Source organism: Hermetia illucens, chromosome 1 (genome assembly GCF_905115235.1).
Source record: "Hermetia illucens chromosome 1, iHerIll2.2.curated.20191125, whole genome shotgun sequence".
Classification (NCBI taxonomy): domain Eukaryota; kingdom Metazoa; phylum Arthropoda; class Insecta; order Diptera; family Stratiomyidae; genus Hermetia; species Hermetia illucens.
In genome coordinates, this window is record NC_051849.1 from 209,358,941 (window position 1) to 209,380,310 (window position 21,370).

The window sequence follows — 21,370 nt, forward strand, 5'->3', positions numbered from 1 at the left end:
CAATTAACTGGACCTGCGAATTTACCGCAGATTTTGAAGCTTCAAAAAGGGCATAGATATAGTTCTAACTAATCAACTGTAGCTGAGATTATTGGTGTTCTTTGTCAAGGAACCAAACTTTGAATATGAACAAGGACCAAGTAAATGCTATGTCTTCATCCGTAACGGTGCAGTCCGAAAAAATCACGACAACTAACGCATCAGGGCATATATCGGTTGATCAACGGAACGGACATGTTTTCTAAAGTGGAAGTTGTCACAGTGGCAATCGACCGACTCAAACCAACTTGAGTAATAACCGACGGCACCAAAGAGAACTAAATCTCGAACCGACGCCCAGAAACCATCGTGACAAACCGCCTCCCAATAGAGATATCCTGAAAATTGGTGAAACTTTCCTTTAACAATCTGTAGCGGCGAAATCAATGCAATCCGGTCGACGGATTATGTTCCCAGATTGTTACCAAACAGAACTTCAATAATTTGGTTAACCACCAGCAGTTCAACACTAACATCACGTCAAATCCACAACTAACATCAAGACATGGTCAGCTGAATCATCGCAATTTCTGTACACTCAATCACTGATAGGGGAATGCTCCGGCGGTACCTAGAACAAACAAGTCAGGAATCGCCTCGAATACTTTAATTACCTTTCTTTTCTACCGGAATAATCTGCCTGTAAGTTACTGATTTCTCAAATCTAGTGCTCTGAGGTGGCGGCGAAGAAGGCGAGGCAACAATACTGTCATCTGGACCAAAACCAAGTAGCCGAGTAGCAGCTCCAAATAGTGACACCGGGATACCCTGTACTCACTATGATTTGCTGGCCGTGATGCAGTAGGCGAATGCTCCAAAGGCCTAATTAGAACGACCAGTCTGCACGGGGACTCATCCGAAGTGGCAATAGGTCACAAAACCTTACCACGGATATACTGGTGCCATGAATTCACATGTCTCAAGAGAATTCCTGTCTCCGCTAGTGGGAGTTTCATGGGAGTTGTGGTTACGTTCAAGCGAACAGAGAACTACGGGCCCCGACGTGGTGTTACGTTTCAACACGGGTGTCCTACTCCTTAGTTCGGTAAACATTTAACTAGGTCTTGCATTCGCCAGTATGAATAAACTGAGGCATGCACTCAGTATAATCTCCGCGGAGCTCTGATTATGGTCACAAAATCAGTCAATTAGTCAAGTAGACAGTGGGGTCAAATCAACTCGAGAGGTACTCAGGTAAAACCACAGAGACGTAATGAAACTTTCAAATCTGATGTTACATATACATAACAAGTATAGTAACTTGGTCCAAAAGGCTCTCATCATTTTCACCTCGGAGACGACCTTGCTGTGATATGGTAGCCTACACTGAAAATATCCTAAACACGGATTTTGACTCTATGGGGTCGCAGATTTCGAATCCTCCCATCAACTTTGAGCAATCATATAGCGGTCAAGGCACGGACTTTGGAAGCTTCATCAGATTCATATCAGCTCGTGTAAAAATCTGTGTAAGAGAAGCTCTCCATTTCACTGGCAAACCTGGGTTTATTGTGTATGGTGTGGCTAGTCAGAAAGAAGTACAACAACTCCCATAATCCACCCGGAAACCCGACTATGGCCGGACTATCGGTGAAACTGCTGCCTAATTCTTCTCCAAAATGGAAGAGAAAGACTCGACAGGAGGAAACTTCAGCCGTAAAAAAGAGAGGACCACAGGTTAAATCTTGTCTGTCAGAACCTTCTTTTCCGCCTTTACCAAAAAAAACTGGAAGAAAAAGAAAGCTGGTGACGTGAACCCTACTGGTATAATACCAGTATGGAAAACTGATCCATATAGACCGGACACCGTGAACCTGAAAAGGCTCTTACCCGACGACAGTTGAAGCTACTGCCAAAGAAGGCACAAGTTCTTGGAAATGATATCCACTCATTAAGGAAGCGGAACTGAGAGATGACTTTTGAATCGTGGTTGTAAAAGCAATTAGGATGAAGATTAGGTCAACTACTGGAATATGAGACGAAAGAGGAAAGAATTCGATACGAGACTTCTATAGAACAAACTGTGATTAAATGAAAGGGGAAAGGGAGACTTCCTGACTGTGCAGACTTCTTAGAAGGGATGAGCTAGAAAACCGGATGGAATTTTCACAAGTTCCAGAGTCTTTGCCTTCCAGAGATGAGGGGAATAAACCCGCAGCTCTCCGAAGAAGCGAAATATCTGGAAGTTATATTAAACAATGATGCAACGAACTCTCCCAGGCTATGCGCTGTTCAGGCGAAATTTTACCTTGACATAGGGACTTAGACCTCATATAATAATAGAAATATGTTCCCATCATTAGGATGATGTTCGTTCTACATCCGTAGAAGGTGAAAAGATAGAGTTGGCGCTATAAACTAGCCTCACTGCAGAGAACTGTGTTTCTGGCTATTACCGGTATCATAAGCACGACATCCGGCATGCTTATTTGTAACCTTTGGATATATATTCAAGGGACTGCAATGAGAGTAACTCACAGACTAATTTGTTTAGATTTATGGAGAAACAACTGACCAGGCGCAGAGGATTGGAATAGTTATCACAACCTATTGAGAGAGATTGGGTAGTCCTTTGATCACCTGAAAAATCGTGCAGGAATATAAAAACCGATTGAAGTCTCTTATCTACATTGGAAATACCCCGAGTACACGGCTATTGTCATCTCGGATGCCTTAGCAAAAGAGGGTCGAAATTCTCCCTTATCAGGACCGGAACCAACAACCAGAATATAACTAGTACTTTCTAATGGTGCTACCAGAGACTGGGGCCAAGTTTACCTTCAGGACAAGTGGCAAAGCATGAATGCTGCTCGATACACCACACTCTAGCTGTTTGAGCAAAACATCAAGCCGATGTGAGACAAAGCCGACTTAAAATGCGGAAACTTCGCGAAGATTCGCCAAAATCTACGAACGCCTCACACAAGTTTTTTCAGGGACAATACAATGGGCCTAATATATGGAGTCTGAGTGCATGGTCCTGCGGTTCTCAAATTTTAACCTAATTAGACCTAACCTACCCAAACAGAAAAGTCGCCAACATTAATTCAAAACTATTAATGGCTTAATTAAATAAAATATTGGGTTGGGGAAAAAGAAATGTCGTATTTGTGATCGAAATTTGACGCCTTATTTAACATACTTAAAATTATCCGATTTAAGTCAAATATGCACCGTTTTGTTCGCAAACTTGTTGCTATTTAGAAGGCAACTTCATTATCCTCCCTTCCGCCTTATAAAACCCCCCCCCCCCCTTATTTGCAAAAAACTCAGACAGCCAGTTTTCGCGAGCCTCTTTTGAGGCCAACTTAGTAGCATCAAGAGCGTTTTGCATGGACCGGAAGAGATGGTAATCACTTGGTCCCAGGTCCGGACTATACGGTCGGTGCGATAGGACATCCCATGCGAGCTCCCGTAGCTTCTGGCGGGCCATCAAAGATGGTTGAAGCCGAGCGTTGCCCTGGTGGAATACAACACCATTCTTATTGACTAATTCTGGCTGCTTCTGGTCAATCGCCTGCTCGAAACGGTCGACTTGCTCACAGTAGAGGACCGAATTGAGGGTCTGGCCACAGTTGAGGATCTCATAGTGGATGATTCCCTTCCGATCCCACCAAACACACAGCAAAACCTTCCTGGCCGTCAATCCGGGCTTGGCGATGGTTTGGGCCGGCTCGCCGCGCTTCGACCATGATCTTTTTGCTTGAGATTATCTTACGTGATCCACTTTTCATCATCAGTCACCATCTGCTTCGAAAATGGGTCGAATTCGTTCCGTTTCAACAGTGCATCACAGGCGTTGATTCGGTCCAAGAAATTTTTTTGCGTCAACTCTTGTCGCACCCAAACATCCAGCTTTTTTTGGAATTCAATCTTCTGCAAATGGTTCCAAATGGTTTCATGGTCTATACCCGGTTCCTGGCCAATCGAGTGGGTGCTCACATGCTGGTCTACTTGGATGATTTCGACGATTTTATCGGTTTCTACGACGATTGGCCTACTAGTACGGGGTGTATCTTCGACATCCACTGCACCAGAACGAAATCGATCGAACCAACGCTGCGCTATGCGAATCGTTACAGTATCGGACTCATAAACTTCACAAATTTTTTCGGCCGCCTTCGTTGCATTTTTACCTCTCAGTTAGTAAAAACGTAAAATATGATGAATTTCTTGCTTGATGGACTCCATCTTTGACGCGCTATAACTTGAAACGGAAACGTACGATCACAACACTGTCAAAGAGACACTTGTGGCGCAGATTGTCGTCTTCAAATCGCCGTATAGTATGACCCGATGCGATAAGTACAACACAAGATATGTTTAAGTGTCGTCATCTATTGACAAAATACGACATTTCTTTTTCTCCAATCCAATATAATGGATAAAATCGACAATAAAAAATTAGCTTCCTAGAAATGAATGTATTATTCAAGATACATTTAATATAGGCATTGTTACGCAATTTTAAGATTTAAATTTGAGCTGAAATATATGCATACCATTACCGCTTGCTAAAGGAGATAAGCCAATAATAGTACACCGTTTCGGCGATGATCTAAAAATATGGCAACACCCACTCGATGGGACCGTAAAGAAGTCAATTTCCCGGCGCCACACTTTCACTTTCCTCTGCCCGCATACTCTTGGATGATACCTAAAATTTTTGCGAAAATTTCAACAAAAAAAAACCCGAAATATTATATATATCACGATATCCCTCATCCAATTTTTCAAAAATAAAAATGTTCAAAATAGCAGACAGTCAACAATCTTTTCTGCATAAATCCATAGATTAAAGATAATTATTCAGACTAGGTATATCATAAAATGTATAAATTTGCATAATGTCCCGTATACGAGGTATGCAAATTGCAGCATTCAAAGTGAATTAATTGAATGAACACTCATTGAACTATGAGAAACTGTTACACCCTTGGGATCGTTGAAAATTGTTTACATAAAACTAGTAAAACGGGCGTTTCTAGGAGAAAAAACTGTACTGATGTAATAGATACAGGATTTGTTGTCATCTAAGATACGCCAATTGGAAGCTGCAAACTACAAAATGCGATTAAAGAAAGAGCGATTGACGCACCGTCTATGACTGCATTAATTTGTTGATACCAATCTGTGGATTTTCCAAACAAATCTGAATTTCCTATGGTAGTAAGTAGTCCAGACCAAACTATGATTAATTTGTTATTTATTCGCACTGCGTATTGGCGGAAAATGATGCGCTACGGATTGAAATCGAGTCCGAAGCTAGAAGAATCTATTTTTCGCGGAAATTCACTTCCAAGGGTATTATTTGCTAAACACATGCAACCAGTGATTGCGAAAATAAGAAAAACAAGTTGGAGGAAAACAACTTCTTATTTGGATAGAATTTACGAGTACTTGAAATTATGCACGATTAACAATCCAATAAAGCCGTCCCATACTCATTACCTATGCAAAACGATTAATTTTATATGAGCAGATAACGTTCACTATTATTTGATATGAGGGAAAGATTCATTAAGTTAAGTTAACGATTCCAAGAGGATATTTTCATATATAATAGTTAATGCATGAATCTATCACGTCAGCGAAGTTTGCCACGTGAACCTACAAAATGCTTCGCCATTAGCAACCAATTAACTTGAATTAAGATATAGGAGGGAATAATAAAGGATGTGGCGAGCAATCTCTCAACAATGGCGATAGTGACTAAGATCCTTAGCCCATTAATTATGGGCTCATACACCATGTGATTTCTGGCGCCCTATTAAGGTATTCATCAAAGATGAATGGGTATTCGTGATAAAATATGATTGACTATCGAATAAAAACGGCGACATAGTCTAAAGATATCGTAGGCATATCTAGAAGATCAAAAAAATAACTCTTGTAAGCTAGCCATGAAGTGAACATTGAAGGTTTATATATGTACATGGAGAGTGATTTCACAGGATAGGATCATCCACAACTCGTAGGCAAACTCCGACCCTGAGAACAGGATGATTTTTTATTATTCCCTGAAAAAAGAAAAATCAAGCAAAACAGATCTTTGCGGAGTCAAATGTCATTAGACTATTGGAAAAATCAAAGCTTGATGTCCTTTTCTACCGTGAAGAACGATTGCCAGATTGAAAACCAATGCATATATGAGCAGCGTAAACCTACGATGTGCGGTCAGAGTCCTATCGGTTTGGCATCAATCTCAATACATAATCATGCTAGGGTCAGTCCATCACATAGCACCAAAACTCACTTTTTATTCGAAAATTAAGAAAATATTTGTCAGCCTAGCCCAGAAATCGCTTCGTTTACATCAGCAGTTTGACACAGTTGACTGGCTCGAGACTAATCGTGTAGCGTACGTCATCCTCTTGCCATTCACCCCTGTTAACCCATTGGGGAGTTCCGTCCCCACGTACTCAAGGAGGGCGATCAGACCCGAGTCTGCAAGGAACTCATTTGAAGTGGCTCTGCCACGAAGCCTCACCGGAGGTTATCTGGTACCATGGGAACCAGGATGGCCCTCTGAGAGCATATGCTCCAGGAGAAATCCTGAAGGATGTGGTCTCGGCCCGGTTATTTGCGGTTGGCCCCCTAGTGGGAGTTTCATGGTGGTTATGGTTATGCCTACATCGCGGGCAGAGCTCCTCGGAGCTCAAGCGTGGAGTTGCGCTGTACAACTCGGGTGTCGTATCCCTTAGTTGCGGCAGAGGTGTTAGATAGGCCTCGCATCCACTGGTATGAATGCTGAGCCTGCACTCAGTATAAACCAGGACCGCTGTGCTTGCATGGCGGGGCTCTGATTGTAGTCCCAAAATCAATCCGTGTCCGAAGAGGACCGTGGGATTAAGCCTTCATGGCAGGTACTCACGTTAAACCCCCAGGACTTTCGTGCCATTCACCCCTCCTCAACCACAGCTACGCGCCATCGCTCGTGATTACTTGAAATGCCCTTCAGCTCTTCCACGACTTAATGAGACGCTCGCACTTGTCTTGCACTTTTTTGCGCCAAGCGCTTTTGAGAAGACCCACTTGTCGGCCATCTTAGGAGATTGGATTCCACTGCATGGCGTAGCCATCAATACAATTGTCGCCCCTCCTTAAGGTGCAACCTATCCACTACCACATCCTATGTGCCGACTCCTTAAAAAGCACGAAAAGTCACCATAATTGAAAGCAATTTGTGCATTAATCTTATGGCATGCAGAGGAACCCCATCATTCTCTCGGATTTTTTTCGGAGGCGCATTTAGTTATCGACATGCTTCTCTTTCCTTACAGCATAGCATTTTTGTCATTCCTTAATTCGAAAACATAGTACCTCTACCCCCTACGTGAATCCACAATTGTTAAATCGGCTTACTTTCCAACACTTAATTTCAAGTGTCTCATTTACTTGTGGGTGAATTATAGATATACATCTTTGTTTGGGAAGTAAGGAATCCTATGACCGAAGTGGTTTCTGAAAATGTAAAAATGTCAGGTACGTTCTACGTAATTCAGAGCCGTATAGATATAATCCGGGCTCGAATGAAAATTTTGTGAAAAATTAATGCGACTCGAATGAAAACTATACGAGCCCTCCTTCTACCTCCTTCTTTCAGTAAAATTTATATTCTGGTCCCCGAAAAAACTACGGTCCCGGAGGAAACACCTCAATATATGTGTATTTACCAATCCTCAAGGTTTTATTTGTTTCTTCAGTGAGTATATTTGAGTGCAGAACTATCCCATTTGTATGTAGCCCACCAATATATAGAAGCAGCTTCATGATTTCTCGGCTGAGTAATGTCTGAGAATGGGTGCGTTAAAGAAATCATCACTTTTGATCCCTCCCACTCCCCGCCTTTCCAACAAATGTTAACACCAACATGCGGGCTTCTTACACAAAAACCCCTGCGGAATTCGGCAATGGTTGCCTAACACAACCAAAGGAGACGACGGCAAATAGTTGCTCTATCTGCCGTCATCCTCAACCACGTTGCTTCACAGAAAAGATCTGGTCGAAACCCGGCTTGGGAAGATTGTTTTACAGCCAAGATTCGAAACCCAAAAACGTGTCAGAGATTCATCCAGGTACCAAGTACCAAAAAAAAACATTTACAAAAGTGAAAAAAGGAGGAATCCCCCGCCAAAATATCGGTCAATGCTGGAATAAAAGGAGCCAACAGCCAAAGGGATCCGAGCCCAAGTTTAACTTTGGTTACATCAAGGAAGGAGCGAAGCGAAACAGGGAGAATAATTACGTAACGAAACCATCAACAAGCGCTGGCAATAACAGCAAAAGAGTAAATGGCCTACGCTGATATTTTACGTAGAGTTGAGGTGTACCCTAAGCTGAAGGATCTTAGCGACAATGTAACCCGAATTAGGCGAACACAAAAAGGAGGATCGCTGCAAGAACTTCTTCTTCTTCTTTTTCTTCAGCCTTTGTCCCGTTCACAAGCGGGGTCGGCTCGTCGTGATCGGTTTCGCCATTTGGCTCTATCGAATGCCTGATCTGGGTGCAATCTCGAGGCTTTCAGATCCCCATCCAGCGTATCAAGTCACCGTTGCTTAGGTCTGCCTTTTGGTCGTTTACCATCGACTTCGATGTTCAGACCAATCTTGGCAAGTGAATTCTCGTTTCCACGAATTGCGTGACCATACCATCGAAGACGCCTCTCTCGGAACTTTTCCACGATCGGTGCAACCCCATAACGATCGCGGATATCCTCATTTCGGATGTGATCTAAACGTGAGACGCCACTAGTCCAACGTAGCATCTTCGTCTCCATTACCGCAAGACGCCGTTCATTGTCCTTTATGGTCGGCCAACACTCAGAACCATAGAGAGCGACTGGATGGACGACATTGCGGTAAATTTTAGATTTGAGACGTTCGTTGATACGTCGACCACAAAGGACACCAGTTGTGGAACGCCACTTCATCCAGGTTGCGTTAATGCGTGAAGCAATTTCATAACGCAGCTCTCCATTGGCTGATAGCGTTGACCCGAGGTATTTAAATCGCTCAGTCAGCTGACAGTTTTGTTTAAATTCAACCTGAGACCGTGTTGCATGAGGCGATCATTCCATTCCTGAACAAGTTGCTCGAGATCATTTTTGCCATCAGTGCTAGGAAAACATCATCTGCATAAAAGAGTGTGTAGGGCGCTAGGCGTTGGATATCCCGTGTGACGGTGTCCATAATAAGGACAAAGAGGAGTGGTGGGAGGGCGCTTCCTTGATGATCTCCAACAGAGACACGAAACGGTTTTGATACACCGGCCATACTTCGAACTTTACTTTTCGGATCGTGGTAGAGCAACCCAGCGCACGAGTTCTTCTGGCATGAAGTGTTGTCGTAAAGCATACCAGATGAGTTCGTGTGGTACACGGTCAAACGCTTTCTCTATATCCAGAAAGGCAATGTAAAGAGGGCGATGCTTCTCACGGTGTTTCTCCATGAGTAACCGCGCAGCGTGTATTGCGTCAGTAGTTCCGCAGTTCTTGACAAATCCGGCTTGATTCACGGTTATTTCAACGATTTCGCGAATACGGTTGTCAAGAATGCGTTCAAAAATCTTCATGGTATGGGAAAGTAACCGGATCGGACGGTAATTTGAACATTCTGCTGGGCTACCTTTCTTTTTCCATATTGGAACAGTGGTACTTTCTTGCCAGTCAGATGGTGTTCTTCCTTCCTGAATAACCCGGTTAAAGAATTCACTGAGCCACAGTGTTGGGTCCCAGCTCTTCGCTTTCCAGAGCTCAGATGCGATGTCGTCAGGTCCTGTTGCTTTCCCCGATTTCATTTGTTTTATTACCTCCTCGACTTCAGTTGCGCTGACTGGTGGAACTGCTCCAAATGTCGGCAATGATTGTGGAAGTGGAGGATGAGCAAATTCTTCAGTTGAAATCTGCTCGAAGTATTCTCTCCATCTATCCGTTGCGGCTCGACGGTTGGTAAGCAAAGTACCGTTCTTGTCATTAACACATTCATCACACGTTCATCACGGCTTTTAGCAAGTCGATACAGATCTCTCTCGCCATCTCGAGTGTCCAGTTTATCGTAAAGATTTTTGAAATGGTTCGCTCGGGTGACAGCGACCGCTTTCTTTGCTTCCCGGTTGGCATTCTTATAAATTTGCCAATTAGCAGGCGTTTTATCGTCGAGAAATTTATGGTAGAGGCGTTTCTTTTCACGGACCTTCATTTCAACATCATCATTCCAAAGCCAAGTATCTCGGTTGATGTACCGCTTACCCGGCTTGGTGACCCCGAAGGTTGCAGAGGCCGCTTTGTGGATCGTGTCTTTCATTTGGTTCCATGATTCTTCCACATTCGTAATGGTTGGCAATCGTATGAGTGAGACCGTTTCTTCTTTCTTCTCACCAAATCGCCACCATTTAATGCGCGGCAGGCCAGTGCGTTCCTCACGCTGTTTTATCGGTGGCTTAATTCGTAGGATGGTGGCGTCGACTGAGGTGGACGTCCTAGCATTTCTCCGAGGCTTGTGACTCAATCCGATCATCATGTTTGTAACGACATTGTATCCATTTTCTTGGTCGACCTGTTGCGGGGCCTGTCACCCAGAGAGATCAGGTAGGATTTAGCAAGAACTATCGAAAAAAAAGAAGGATTACGATGATTTACAAAGAATATTGAGGCTTCACTCGGCGGGCAAGCGACCGTCCGCATAAGTCGGCCAATGGTTACGATAGAGTGTAAGGACCTTAACGAGGTCACTACCGAGGAGGAAATTTGTGCGGCACACTGCAACTGGAGGGCGTGCAAAAAACGGATATCAAGAGCAAACCCCCCCCCCCACACCCGTTTATTAGCCGTTTAAACTCCGAATTGATTTTCATTATGTCGATGTACTCAGCCGCGCTTTTAACATGTCCGGCTTTATCCTTCGTTCCTCTTATCAATTCGTCGATATATAATACATTCCTCAGTCATCCTTTATACATCCTTCGTTCGTAATATTCTTGAATATGCTTCGGTCCCCTTACCATAATTGTGATTGCAATGCAATTGTCTGGCTTTCCTTAACCTGACATCTTTGAAATCCCATAAATCTAACGCATGTGTCCTTTACATACTTTATAATGGCTTCATGCACAACTCTGTAGCCTCCGAAATTCACTACTGTGACCCGTCACACAATATTCGCAACCTTGATATTTTTAAGATTTCTTTCGCAGAGCTCTACTGTTATTTCAACTCTCCCTTGCCTGGAATGTTGCACGATTATAACCGTTTATAGCTTGGTCCTCTGGCTGCATCCCTAACCTATGCCACCAATGAAAAATAGAAAAATCGAGATATTCCAGGCTTACCACGACGGAATTTTATTTGGGCTCTTGGTCCTGGATGAGACTTGGATTCATTACTTTGATTCAGAGACGAAGCTGAGTCGATGAGCTAAGAGCCACAATCGTCACCAATGCCTAGAAAATGCAAGCCTTACAAGCTGGGTTTGGGCATCCTTTCGCGTAAAACATAAGGAGTCGTCTTAGTTAATTACCTAAAAAAGAGGTTCCCGATGGTCCGGAACAGAGAGTTTAACCAAATAACATTATGAAAATTTTCTGTTTGGGATGAGTTCTCCTGCGCCCACCATTTATTTGATGGCCGGCTGCACATATTTGAGAAGCAACTTACTTCTACTATTCAGCCCGCCATCAAGTAGACACTGTGCTCAGGACAACTCATCCCAAACAGAAAATTTTCATAATCTTATTTGGTTAAAGTCTCTATCTCGCTATCTGGCCAACTAGACGTACTGAATTCTGTTGCATGGTTTAACGAACAATGGAATTCAGAATAGGTAAATGTCTCACGCGATATCAGATTATCACTACCAAACGCGATCCAAACATCACTAAACATTCGAACTCTTGTGATAAGAATATTTCATAATGTCTTTACCGAAGTGACATCACATTTCAGGACATCACTAAACATCACCGAGTAATAATGTAACGTGTCGCTCGATACATCACTCTTTTCCTCCTAGTACAAATGTGCATGTCGCTTACGAATCTGTTAGTGTTAAGATTTCCTGCTCTCTTGGCTGTCTTTGGCATGAAAAAATAATATCGAGTTTGTGTGTTATAGTTTTAACTATGGGGATAGATCAAAGTTATAAAAAAAATACAATTCCCGTTCAAAAGAACCATAATTCTCAATTCTCTGTATGTAAAAATATCTTATCTTATATGGGAATCTTTTTTTTCTTCCCCTGAAATGAATGAAAGATGATATTCGTGATATTACTTTGTAATATATCTTTTCTCAAATGTGATGTGATATCACATCACCTACTAAGGTGTAACTAGCAACCATGCATTTCGATAATTAGAAGAACAAGTTGGTAGCAGGTCGCACCGTTTGAGATGAAAGTGTCTACCACGTTTGTCGTGTACGGAGTTTTCTTTTCAGACAAACTGCACCAGTTTTTTAAAACTAGTCAGCATTTTCATCCAGGGCAGCAAAAGCTGCCTCAATTCACGACCTTAGACAATTATAAAAAAAAAACTTGAGCCAAAGATAAATTGGAAGTCTAACCCCATGCAAGGACAGCGTAAAGCTCGAAGTAGATTTCGCTGAAGGCAAGCCAAAAAATTCAAATCATTAACCGAACATAAAATAAGGCGGTCTGACTATATACGCAAGGAAGTATCCTCCTCCGACTAAGTCTCAAAGCTACCTCTAAATTCGTTTTTCATGACTCCAAAAAATTTATACATTTTGTTGTTTAGTTTACCTGAAATATTGAACAATTGTCAATCATTCGTCTATGTCTCTTAGTGGAACTCCTGGCATATCTAATAATAGATAAAACACTATGATCTCTTAAAAATCAATATCTTCTATTTATAGTCATATGGGACCTTCAATGCATCTCGGAAATATACTAAGAACATTTTCCTGCTATTGACGGAGAAATTTCTGTCTATCTTCTATTCAAGATGCTTTTATCTTTTCTATTTTCACTGAGTCATTGAACAAAACCAGCACCCACTCCTTGGCATTTACGTCAACCCATCAACGGACTGTTTCAACATAATATCATATAATAGTGTTCATGCATGTAGTACATACATACGGATTGTATATGTCTGTTGCACAGTATTGAACCATAAACAAATAACAAACTCAAATGAGGCCACTGATTCCAGCGAATTCTTCGCTTAATTTGCAAAAATAATTAGGCTAGACATTGACCAGATCCTATCTCCGATTCGATAGAGGTTAATTGTCATTCAACAAAAAAAGAAATTTCTTTGTAGCTTGAATATTTTCGAGTCAATGTTTAAGATACAATTGAAATCTACAAATTGTTATTAGGACTTTCTTTGACGCAAACACCGATGGCTCAAATGGAAAACTGCCAAAATATATGTGTGTCCACCTTTGAGAAAACTTGAATTTTCTGTATGTACATATCATGCTCTTTCGCTTTTATATTCCAAACTTTTTTGAAAGATTTCCAATTGAATCGAATTATATCTTCAGATTCAAGACAAACTTTTGCATGAAAAGGAAATAAGGAACACGGTGAGGAACGCTTCGTCCTTCAACGCAGTGCGGCTCATAAGCAGCATCAGCAAATCCGGACTTTGTTCGCAGTAAATTTTCAAAAATTTGGTAATGCACTATTATTATCTTTAGTTGAGCAGGTATCATAACGGAGAGTATTTCGGAGCCTAGATACCACGCACATGGACTACCATATTTTTTCAGATTTTTTGGTTAGGTAGTTGAGTAATCCTTGAAGTAATTGAACCCTTTTGGACCTCCGAACTCCTCCCCTTTGTAACCAATGTCAAATTAATATCTGGTCCGGATACTAATTGAGATCTTTCATTTGATACCCCACAAGGCTATATGGACAAAAAGTTTGCACCCCTATATCAGATATATGAGAACCCCCCTTAAGTTCAACGTACAGCAATGTAATTCACCGCATGTGTAGGGGTTCAAAGTTCTAAGCTTTCCGCCAAGTTTTATATCAATAGTGTGAACGTTTCTGAGAAAAGGGTGTGTGACAGACAGACAGAGAGACAGTGGGCCAGTGAAAACCAGGGCTGATCCGTGAAAAAGTTTGAAGAGTATGCTATTGGGAGGCCACAATCCCAATGGTGTGGCTACACAAAAGATGGAGCAAACGATGGGACGCATAATGAGAGCATGCGACGCTGCTAAAAGGCGCTCAAACTATTGGTGGAATGAACAGATCGCGGAGTTTGGGGATGCATGTTTTCGAGCTTGAAGGATCTGCCAACGGTCTAGAGGAATACCAGACTTCGACCAGAAACGGCAAGTATATGTGAACCTTCGGGGTAGGCTTAAACAGGCTATGCGGACCAGCAAGCGAAAATGCTTGAAGGAGCTTTGCGCATAGGCAGACCAAAGAGCCTGTGGAAGAGCGTACAGAGTGGTTATGAAAAAGATGAGAGGACGAACCCCACAACTGACCTGCGCGCATCCTCTGCTGGATATCGTGATAGCGCTCTTCCCCCGGATAAAGGGGAACGCAAACAACATAAGCAAGCATTATATGTCTACACGATACCTACGGTAACTGAGGAGGAATTTGCGCAAATTTGCCGGAGAATTGGTGATAACAAAGCACCCGGTTTGGATGTTGTTCCCAATAGGGCTCTTAAATTCGCTATTAAGACCATACCCGATTAGTTTATCGCCGTATTTGAAACATGCATGGTAGAAAGAGTTTTCCCCGACCAGCGGAAGAGGCAAAAACTAGTTTTGCTCCCGAATCCGAATAAGCACCCAAGAGATACGATACGGATGAAGGATCCAAGTAGTACATCGTCACCGCAGGAGTACCATAGGGCTCATTGTTGGGTCCTCTCCTGTGGAACGTGATGTACAATGGGGTCCTTGTTCTTCCCGTGCCAAAGGAAACCACGATAATCGGTTTCGCAAATAATCTAGCTGTGGTTGTCGTCGCGAAACAACCTGAAGACATTGAAGTGAACGCTAACAAAACCATTAGCGCCATAAAAGCGTGGCTGGATATTCAGCTTGGCCCTGCAGAACAAAAGACGGAGGCGATCTTGATTACCAACTGCAAGAAGAAAAATACGGTTAATATTCTTGTTGGTAGTCACACCATCACTTCAAAACCGTTTATCAAATACTTAGGGTAATGATTGACGCTAAAATCAATTTCAAGGGACAGCTGGACTACGCCTCTGAAAAAGCGGCAAATATCAGCGCATCATTAGCCCAGATGATGCCTAACATTGGAGGCCCAAGATATAGTTGCAGATTACTATACGCGGCACCAGTTTGGGAGGAAGCACTAGCGCGAGAGAGAGAATAATCGGAGGAGGGTAAATATGACTTACTTACCAATTAGTGGCGCTAAGGTTGTGCAGCACCTTCAGAACAATATCAGGCGAGGCAGCGTGTGTTATTGCGGGAATGATTCTGGCAAGTGAGACACGCTACCTATACTAGAAAAGGAAAATGAATCCTCCTGAAAAGGATACAGAATACCGAAAGGCGACAAGGCGTGAGTCGCTGGAGAAGTGGCCGCAACAGTAGGGTGACTCGCAGAGGGGTCGCTTGAGCCACACTATGATTCCTCGTATTGAGGAGTGGATACAGCGGCGGCATACGATAGCGAGATTAACTACCATCTGACGCCATTCCCGTCAGGACATGGTGGTTACAAGAAGAAACTGCACCAATTCAGGCAGAATGATTCTCCCTTTTGTCCTGAATGTGGTTACTGACCTGAGGACCCGGGGTATGTTATGTTCCACTGTCCACGATTTTTCTCAGAGAGAAAGAGCCTGGAAGACCTCCTGAAAATTAACTTAAGCCCGCAGAACATCGTCGAGGAAATGTTGGAAAAGTGTACAGGAGGAACTTGGAAAAGCGGAGCGCGCAAAGAGGACGCGAAGAACGGAAAGTTTGGTCGCTTAAAACGCAGTCCACCCCGCGAATTAATGTTTTGCGCCGGTTTCGCGGGGAAGGAAGAAGTAGGAAGTGTGGGCGGTTTTAGTGGGAAAGAATCCTACACGTTGCTGCAACCTGGCGCGGCAGTGGCTTTGTAGGATTTCCACCTCCATCCATAGAAATAAAGATAGACAAACAGTGAATCGATTTTAATAAGGTTTTGTTTTCAATAAAACCTTAAAATTGAAAAAAAATTGAAATTCGTCATAAGAAGTATTCCCAGACCAAATTCGATGTACTAGGATCTCTTTTATTTGAAACTAGAATGTTACCAAATTTATGCATATATACGGGTATGACTCCGTAAATGAAGTTAATTTCACCAGCTGGGGAAAGTAGACCTCAGCTAACGTCTTCCCGTTCCGTATCGTATTGAGGATAACGAAGGTGCAATGTCTTTATAGCAGAAAGGGAGTAAATTCGGCCAAGCTAAGTGCGAAATATCAAAAGGCCACCAGGGAAAAGCTGTACAGGCCATGACAGCAACGGTTGGATACTCCGAAAGAGGCCGTTGGACCCATATACTAATTCTATGTGCGGTAGTTATAGTATTTGTACTGCTTAGAATTGGACCAGTCCCCCAACTGTCCGAAATGGACCGCTACAATCAGAAACCAGGAATTACTAAGTTCTAATGTCTGAGATTCACGAATGAAACGAGGTTAAGTGCCGCCCTCAATGTAACGGACCCATATTCTCTTGGAGAAGATGGATGACGATTAGAAACGCGAAAGTCCCCTGAGGATATGAGCAAAGAGGTGGGAGTGGTTTTAGTGGGTAAGAATCCCAAGCACGGCTACAACCGGGGGCGAAGATTCAAGATACCCCCCCCCTACCCATTGTAGGTCTGCGGAACGTCAACGCCGATGCACTCCAGCAGGCTAGGGACGGTTGCAAATCCGAGCCCAAAAACGATACTAGAGACGGTAGAAGCTTTGTCATAATGTGATGTTACCCGACTTGTCTGCTATGGCCTGATTTCCGAAGTGAAATTCAATTCTAAGAAGTTTGGTTCGCTGATGGAATCCCGCCGTTACCGATAATTGGGTTGCCCCTTGATTATCGCAATGGATCAATTCCTCCGATAGCAATGGGACTATGATCTCGTCGATGATTTCCCTTAGGTACAACGATTTTTTTGATGCTCCAGTTAATGCTTTGTATTCGGCCTCTACCGTCGACAGTGCCATTGCTCGCTGCTTCTTGGATTTCCAGCTGACAATAGCCCCCGTAGAATGAAGACATACCCAATGTAAGTTCTTGAATCGACGGAATCGTTTTCCCAATCTGCGAAAATTGCGTTCTGTATTTAGGGTTCATCGTTGGAATCGGCCAACGTCGGACTCGGTGGCATGCGCTGTAGAGTATACGTTTTCATTCGAAACTTTTACAGCAGCTCCTCGATGTATCCTTCCTGATACAGGCTTATCTTGCTCTTTTCATGCTTGAATGCGATTCCTAAACAGTATTTGGCTTCTCTTAGGTCTTTTATCCGGAATTCTCTTGTCAAGTCTGCCCTTCAGTTCCTTGATCCATTCTGGATTATTTGGTGCTATCAACAGCTACTCGATGTAAACTACTACCAGAAGTGTTTCCTCCGTGGTCCTGTTTTTGAGCAGTTACAGGCCAGAAATTGCGGGTTTTGGCCCCACTGGGATTTCCATGTACAGTACAGAGCTTTCGTCCTCTCCAAAAACCCTCTAGCTGCCCACGGTTGATGTTTCCTATGGGTCAAACTTGTTTTTCAACACTACTCTGGCCCCGATTACTTTCCCCCTTTCCGGGCATTTGAGCTCCTGAGTCTCGTGTTCTAGATGCAACCGTACCTTTACTACTAACACACGTTTCCACTGGGCAGATCCAGTCCCACGAATTACTCGCTCGAGGTCGAAATCGGCCATTAACGCTCACTTTTTCACGAGTTCTAATCATCATCATTATCATCAACGGCGGAGCAAACGGTATCCGATCTAGGCCTGCCCTAATAAAGAACTCCTGGTTTTGCGCCGAGGTCCACCAATTCCAAGTCCGTATCTTTCTCGATGATTAGTGTCAAGTCCTCTGAGTTCCTTTCGTTTCGAGGACCGTTTATCTTCCAGTACTAGTGAGGTTTCGAACGCCCTCCCCAGTTGAAGACTTCATTCGTTAGATCTGCTTCTGGTCTTTTCATCCCGTGACAAGCCCTCCTGACAAGATGCTCTTTCAGATGCAACTTCTGACGTACTCACGTACTTTCATGGTTATCCCGATTTCCTAGACTTTAGCCTACCTGACCTTCTTCGCCTCGTAATGGCGAATGTTCTCTTCAGTATTCCTTGCACAGTCTTCTGCCTTCAACGATTGGTTATGATCATGTCGAACGAACGCTTTCACCGTTCCATAGTACTCAACCAATCTCCCTTCAATTGGTCTCCCCCCTGAAGTCGTCCAGGTCCCTTCTCCACTCTCATTTGTTTGGTTCTAATTTCAATAACTATGGTTCGAAAGAAATAGCTCTTCCGTGGCTCCCATTGGGGCACCGGTTCCTTAAATAATTAGCTGTCGTAATAGCCCCTCCCCCAGTAAATCGTTGGAAATTCTTCATGAATCCATAGACATCTACCATGTCAACGATTCCTTCCTGCTTGCTTCTCCACATACTTCTTGTATGTCCTGAACGCTTCGAATACACGATCCTTGCTCTTCAGGAGACACAGCACGCACCAGCCGCTATAGTCATCAATAAAGGTCACGATGTATCTGTTCTCACCCTTAGACTTTGTTCCTGATGGTTGACATAAGTCCTCTTAAGGCTTTCGCTGTAACAATTTTCGCCGTCAGATTTCCAAAATGACACACGTCCCGTCTTTCCTCAGAAGCTTTACTCCTTGCACTCGGTTTCTCGACAAGTCTATAAATATATCCATGTGTAAATGACCTAACCTTGCATCCGACATACGCAAGACTACAGTTGCTGCTGTCTTTGCTTGTTCCCGGGAAGTTATTCCCCCTATTCGATCTGCACTAGCCTCACTGGTGTACCTGTGCCTCGTGAGGTCGCTATCCAAACACCAGCTCATACTCGAAGGCACCCTGTGGACCACTTCCGAGTGATCTAGGACATAATGAGTCTCGTTTTGCTATTTAGTCTCCTTAACGAAGTTTCGTGTCCGCTTCGCACATTTGTCCCCCGAATAACCAATTTTTCCACAGACATAACAGGATCCATTCTCATTACGCTTCGGTTTTCGCTGCTGTGTGTTGCTGTCACACTGACTGCCAAGATATGTATACTGCGTTGTTATCTTCCGCCGGATTTGCAGCACTCTTGCTCCTATACTCGTCAAATATCTTATCGGTAAGCACCTCAACGATCAGTCGTTGGTAATTTGACAGAATTGTACATCAAAATCATGGCGAATTGTTTTACTCGCTTCACCCCGAATACCTAATTAATCCACTTCTGACCCGAATTCGCATACATTTAAAACTGAACTTTCCAATTACAAAAAAAAAAAATATATTAAAAATGTCCCCAGTTTACTACATTCTTAAATCCATTAATCGTCAGCGTCCTATGAGGAAATGATTCTATCATTATTCTTGTGCTATTGCTGGCATTATGGACAACTGTATAGGCAGTAAAATCATTGGGCAGCAATGAATGCGTGCGATCCAAACTGTTCCAGGCTTATCTACACTCAACAACTGAACCAGAATCATTGGGCGAGCTTATGAGATCCCAGAGCTAAAATCTTCACATTTAAGCTACAAATGGCATAACTTAAAGATAACCAAACTCCATATGATGCAATAAATATTACTATAAGATTGGGAAGTTCTTGTTCATTTCTGAGACCATATTATTTGTTAAGGGAAAGTCGCACCGCGTCCTTGAAGAACTATTGTGCCCCTCTGAGACCATAAGACGTAGAAAATTCAAATCGGAAATGAGTCCTTAAAATAGACGGAGAGACGAATTTATAATAGAGAAACATATCACTAACAGAAAGCCTAATAGTGATGATGATAGTTCTTCAAGTAGGACCGTGAACCGTTCGCCTTGCAGAGACTCATGTAAATCACTTGCACCTTGAAATCGGACATACCACACGCCACATCAGAAAGATACCTTTCCCAATGAAACTTTCAAATATAAAATTGCTTTTCTAATTCCGCGAAAAAAAAACTAGAAAACTAAATTGACGTAGACACGTTACCCGTGAATAGAATGAAGAAAACAAAAGCCTTTGCCAAAAATATTTACGCATAAAAAATATCGTGCAAATGGTGGTAATTTTTTTATGGAATTGAAACGCATGTGCTTTATGACGACATAGCAATGAAACCAAGTGAAAAAAATAAAGTTTTTTGAAGGAAAGCAAAAATTACGTATTCATTTATTTGTTTGCATCATCTATGACATTGACACCATTAGAAAGTCACCAAACCTTGATTTTTCGGACTCGTTTTTGTCAACAATGCAACAGTTTTTTTTCATGTTTTTGATCCAGTTTTATTTCTATTTATTTATTTTTTTTTATTGACTTTCTGCGATTTTTTTCTTTTTTGACTTTTTTACACTTTGAAGAAGCGATACGGAATCAGGTTCAGACTTGGAAATTCTTTTGAAAAAATATCTCCGCAATCATGTGACCACAACAATCTCCACACGAGAAAGCTTTCCTGCAATAAATTTTGGACACACCCCTCTAAAATGACGCCATGATAGAAAAAATAATAAGAAACAAACGTGGGCATCTAAAAGATTTGATTGTAGAAAAAAATAGGAAATAACCGTTGGCATCAATTTCACATTTCTAATTCGATAATTTTAGCTACCAAAAATATATATTGTTCCCATGCCGTAGAATCTGGTGTTGAAAAATGACAACACACGTAAAAATCCAAAGATTTTTAATAAAATTAATACGATTTATATTTAAAAAAATTCAAGAATTGTAGTGGGATAGTTTTAGATAAAAATAGATCTAAGATAAAAATTTTTATATTATATATCAACAACAACGAAAAGATACTCACTTGCTAATTTATAAAGTCCTCTTTTTTCGGTATTCGCCATTTTGTATACTGATTTTCACTTAACTAAGATTTGGTATTCGAGGAGAATATCTAAATTGACGCCCGTTCTGTAAAGAGAGAAACCATATTATTGGAAATACTATTTTAGGAAGTTGATTAATAAAACTAGTTAAAAGATACAATTTTAAACACCGTTTCCTACGCTAGGCAAGTACTTTTTATTTCGCATATATGCACCAATATTTCAGGAACAACTTGTTCCTTTATTCAATGAGAATCAAACCTTCCACTTTGAACAGCTAAAATTCAGGCAAAGTACCAAAC

At 42.3% G+C, this 21,370-nt stretch overlaps 1 protein-coding gene across 1 annotated transcript in view; it reads right to left on the bottom strand.

The window, feature by feature from the left end:
• LOC119661130 (sialin) overlaps nt 1–21,370 on the bottom strand; it is an 82,529-nt gene that overhangs the window by 36,519 nt on the left and 24,640 nt on the right. The window contains exon 2 of the mRNA XM_038070329.1: nt 21,047–21,153. Within this exon, the coding sequence (XP_037926257.1) occupies nt 21,047–21,086 (40 nt within the window). The 5' untranslated portion in view covers nt 21,087–21,153. The remainder of the gene's footprint in view (nt 1–21,046; nt 21,154–21,370) is intronic.